Raw genomic sequence first — 5062 nt, 5'->3', positions numbered from 1 at the left:
AGCCTTTCCGAATCTACACAGCTCACTGCCCCACAGAAATGTGTTCCCCCTGTGGCGGGGTGGCTCCAAGCCCTAGGGGGGGGGGTGCCTTAAAGCCTGTTGAAGTTTCTAGAACCCTGATGTGTGTGTATTTGGAGAACTGTTCTCCTCAGAGCACAAGCAGTACTGTGAGTAGTGGCTGATGAAAGTGACCGCTTCCTGTGGGCCAGGGGCTGCTCTGCGGGCTTTACGACACCACTTTATGTCATCCAAACCCCAAGCCTATGAGGTAAGTTCTGTTAGCGCTGTTTACAGAGATGGACGCAAAGGGTTACATCTCTCCTGCGGTGGCACAGGAAAGGGGGATGCTAAATGGAAGAAGCCCTCAGTTTCTTCTTTGACTCCAGTGACTCCATCACCCAGTGCTATGAAAGCCACCCCTGACTCTAATATATGGAAGCTGCTATCTGGCCAGGGTTCCAGAGAGGAGGGGAAACTTAATGACTTATGGGTGATTAACTGCAATAAAAACAAGCATGGAACACAAGATCTTTATGCCTTGGAAATTTGTTATAAGCCAACCAGTTGTTTTCCATTCCCCTTCAAGAAAGAACATGGCAGATCAGACCGTAGAAAGAACTTCCCAGTCACTGAAAAGAGACTCTGACATCTCCTCTCATGGTCAATTGTAGGTGAGGTGTTACCCCTTTATTGACCAGCAATTTGAATCAGAGGGGGGGGCTCTGGATGCTGTCCCCTGATTCACCATGGAGGTTGGGGGAGGCCCTGGGGTGGCTGCCTGGGGCGGAGGGGGGAGGGGAGCTGGGGGAAAAAAACACACGTCAATCCTTATCTGGAGTTCATTAATGGGGAACATTAGTCAGCTGTGAACGCTAAGATGGGGTGATAGGCATGCAGGTGGGCAGGGAAGATGGGGAGGGGAGGAGAGGGAAGGCAAGGCCGCCATGGGGAGAAGAGGTATTGGTGGTATTGGTTAAAACTCCACCTCTAACCCACGTGCCTAAATCCATTTGGGACCCTATAAGTATCCATGGCCCAACCTCCCCAGAGGTCCAGAAAAGAAGGAGAGAGAGAGAGAGAAAGAGAGCGACAGGAAGCCTCAGCCTCCTGGCCCTAGACGGCTGGGCCAGGGCACCAGGACTGCGCAGCATGTGGGAGCTCCGCTCTATAGCTTTCTCCAGGGCTGTGTTTGCAGAGTTCCTGGCCACTCTCCTCTTCGTCTTCTTCGGCCTGGGCTCAGCTCTCAACTGGACTCAGGCCCAGCCCTCTGTGCTACAGATCGCCATGGCCTTTGGCCTGGGCATCGGCACCTTGGTGCAAGCTCTGGGCCATGTCAGTGGGGCCCACATCAACCCTGCCGTGACGGTGGCTTGCCTGGTGGGCTGCCATGTCTCCTTCCTTCGAGCCATCTTTTACGTGGCTGCCCAGCTGCTGGGGGCCGTGGCCGGGGCCGCTTTGCTCCACGAGATCACCCCAGCAGAAATCCGAGGGGATCTGGCCGTCAATGCGGTAAGTAGTCAGAGCGTCTCCCTTCTGTGGGAGTAGAGATCCCATGGAAGGAGGATGAGATGAATGGAGGACTGGACCTAGGTGAGAGTCTAGGCAGAGTCAGGGATAAAGATAAAGAGAGATTGGAGCCAGAAATATGGGAGAATCAGGGTAAAGGGGCCGTGATGCCAAAGGAGAGGCAAGACAAGAACAGAGCTGCCGCGTCTCCCAGCCTCATGAGAGAAATAGAGTCAGATTTCTGTTGAACTCACTGCCAGTGTCACAGTGCTAGACCTCAGCAAGGGACAGCTCTTCAGGGCTGGGGGCCTCAGATCACAGTCACAAGAGTCTTTTGCAGGAAGAGAGACCAAACTTTGTGTGTGTGTATGTGTGTGTGTGTGTGTGTATCAGAGACAGAGAATGTTGGTACTGAGGCTTGAATTCAGAGCCTGGGCACTGTCCTTGAGCTTTTTTGCTCAAAGCTGACACTCTACCACTTCAGCCACAGCTTTTTGTTTCTAGCTTTTTGCTGGTTAATTAGAGATAAGGGTCTCACAGACTTCCCTGCCTGAGCTGGTTTTGAACCTTGATCCTCAGATCTCAGATCTTCTAAGCAGATAGGATTCCAGGTATGTGACACCAACATCATGGACACCCATTTCTCCAGCGTTATTGTATAGGGACCCATGACAGTTGCTTCTCCCGAGCCCTGTGAGGGATGCGAGGGTGAGCCTGGCTTCTTTCTTCAGAATGTGAGAACTGAGGCTCCGAGAAGGAAATGCCCAATCCTGAAACCCAGACTTGACTATAAAACCCACCATCCTTCCTCTTGACCAAGGGTCCCTAGCCACCATTTAAGCTTTGTCTTATAAATCAAGAGCCAGGGGTGGGGAGTGGGGGCAGTGGGGGGCAGGGAGAGATGGTTAAAAAGTTCTACAGTTTGTTGACAACAGAGAAAGGACCAGTACCTATTAGGCTACAGGAGCAAGTCTCCAGACCTGAAGGTGTTCTCAGGGCAAATGCTAATTTCATAATATGATTGGCTAGCTGAACTCCTAGGCCACTTTGAGACTTGTGCCATCATGGCTCTTCCCCTCTCTAGGTTGGTACAGACCTGGGGATCAAGAGGTATGAGTGGAGCATGTCTTCTCTAACATTTACATTCTGCTATTATTGTTATTATTTGGTGGTACTGAGTGTTTGAACTCAGTTGCAGGACCTCACCACTTGCTCAGCTTGCTTGCTAAGCTAGCAATCTATCACTTGAGCCACACCTCCAGCCTACAATTTGCACTCTGTACTGCCAGATGATCATCTCTGGTCCTCCTACAGTCCTCCAGAGTCTGCCTCGTCATCCCCATTTTCCAGAAGGAAAAACTGAGATCAGAATAAACAGGGATCCCCAGCAAAACAGAGGCCTCCAAAGTGTCTGCCCACTGGAGACTGTAGCTAGGTAGCTGCAGCAAAGACTGATGCTCAAGCCTAGAAAGGCATGGGGATGCCAGCTGGCTGTGCAGGACCCAGCGCTGGGGGATTCGGGGCCTGGAGAAGTGTGGGAGTTGAGAGCTATCGCAGTTCCACCCAGCATAGCTCAGTCCCAGAGGGCAGGGTGTAAGGTACAGGATGACAAAACCTGGAGAGAAATCCAGTCCTAGGTGTGGCCCAGTTGTGAAACTGCTTCTTTGCTCAGCCTCAAGTTCTCTCCTTACCCAGGGCAGGCTCTAGAGGGTCTAAGGGCACCCCATAGGGGTATGGAGGAATTACACTCCCATTGCTCCTATGCCCTTACCCCAGACTTTACACAATATGCAGGTTGCAACCCACAGGGCAGAACAGAGGCTGGTAATGCAGAAGAAGCAGGCAAAAGGGAAGACAGCTGCCACAGGCTGGCCGCCCAGGAGAGGAGCACTAGAAGATCATCCTTAAGCCCAAGTGTCTAGACTCCATCCCTGGGAGCCATTTACTAAAAGGAAAGACAGACACCCAACTTCTTGTTGTATCAGTAGCATGCGAACGAGGACGAGAGAGAAAAGGGCCTTCTGGTCAACCAGCTCAAAGCCTCCTGGCTGCAGTTGGGACTTGTTTTCATAGGTGCTCCCAGGACTGAAATTCTGGACCTCAGCATCCCTATGTAACAAGCTATGGATTCCATTCCTATCTCTGGCTCAGGGCCATGGGCAGTCCTGAGGTCAGGCTCTGGGGCCAGGCTCAGAAAGAAAGTGGCAGTACTTTCAGCTAAGGTATCAGATGAGCCCAGGTGTTCTGGCTCCTGGCCCAGAGGTCTCCCTGAAGCCAACTGCAGGTGGGCAGAAAGGTGGAGCCAAAGAGGGGAGTGCAATCAATATTCCCCTTCATTCATTCTCTCCCTGTTTCTAGCTGCACAACAACGCAACGGCTGGCCAGGCGGTGACTGTGGAGCTCTTCCTGACCCTGCAGCTGGTCCTCTGTATCTTTGCCTCCACTGATGAGCGCCGTGGAGACTGCTTGGGCAGCCCTGCCCTCTCCATTGGCTTCTCTGTGACCCTGGGCCACCTTCTTGGGGTAGGTTATGTCTACAAGTTCTGCCCTCCTAGAGGAATCCAACCAACACTTAGACTTTCCCCCAAAGAAACATATACGCAGATTACTCTACCTCCTCAAAACATGATAGACACAAAACTCCATAGAGACAGATACACAGATATACAGCACCCAAGAGGGGGACATACAACCCAGAGACTTTGGCTCCCAGATCCCCCAGAGGGAAAAACCCATCATGCCAGTCCCAAGAGAATACAAAACCCAGCAATGAAAGCACGAAGACATGCTTCCATTGTATGAATCTCTTGAGGATGAGCATTGGAGGGGGTGGGGGGACAAGGACTCCCTGTCCCTCCTTACCTCCTCTTTCCTTACTGCCTTTCCCCCTCCATACCCTTCTTATGCAGATCTATTACACTGGCTGCTCCATGAATCCTGCCCGATCCCTGGCTCCAGCTGTCGTCGTGGGCAAATTTGATGATCATTGGGTAATGGCTGAGCCACCCCCACCCATCCTTCTCTTTCTTCCCCTTCCCCAGAAACCACCTCAGAGGCAGAAAAGGGGCTAAAATAGACTCAGGTGGGGCCTAAACAGTGTTGCCCTAAACCATTCCAATTCTCTTCCCGAGGCCTGGGGTTCCACCCCTTTAGAGTTTGTACAAACGACTCCTTGTAAATAAAGCTAACAACAGTTCTTACCTTCTTGGGTTAGCTGTTTAAGACAAGTAATAGAATTCTGGCACTTAGAACTCAGTAAATGGCAATATTGATACCAGCTAACACATATTTTTATTATTTAATGATGATATAGGGCTTGATATGTAAGGCTAGGATTACATTTTATTCTGGCTGCTTCACAAATATTAATTCATTTAGTTTCCACAACAACCTATCGAAGTAGGCATTTTTGTGTGTTTAATGCGTATGTGTGCTGGTCCTGGGGTTTGAACTCAAAGCCTGAATGCTGTCCTTGAGTTGCTTTTTTTTTTTTTTTTGCTCAAGGCTTAATACTCTACCACTTGAACCACACCTCCACTTCTGGCTTTTTTTTTTT

At 50.7% G+C, this 5062-nt stretch overlaps 1 protein-coding gene across 1 annotated transcript in view; it reads left to right on the top strand.

The window, feature by feature from the left end:
* Positions 1–1051: 1051 nt before the first annotated feature.
* Aqp2 (aquaporin 2 (collecting duct)) overlaps positions 1052–5062 on the top strand; it is a 10725-nt gene continuing 6714 nt past the window's right edge. The window contains exons 1-3 of the mRNA XM_013018798.1: positions 1052–1509; positions 3865–4029; positions 4416–4496. Of these exons, the coding sequence (XP_012874252.1) occupies positions 1150–1509; positions 3865–4029; positions 4416–4496 (606 nt within the window). The 5' untranslated portion in view covers positions 1052–1149. The remainder of the gene's footprint in view (positions 1510–3864; positions 4030–4415; positions 4497–5062) is intronic.

This window comes from Dipodomys ordii, unplaced genomic scaffold (assembly GCF_000151885.1).
Source record: "Dipodomys ordii isolate 6190 unplaced genomic scaffold, Dord_2.0 Scaffold42, whole genome shotgun sequence".
NCBI classification, from domain to species: domain Eukaryota; kingdom Metazoa; phylum Chordata; class Mammalia; order Rodentia; family Heteromyidae; genus Dipodomys; species Dipodomys ordii.
This window is presented reverse-complemented; position numbering and strand designations above follow the sequence as displayed.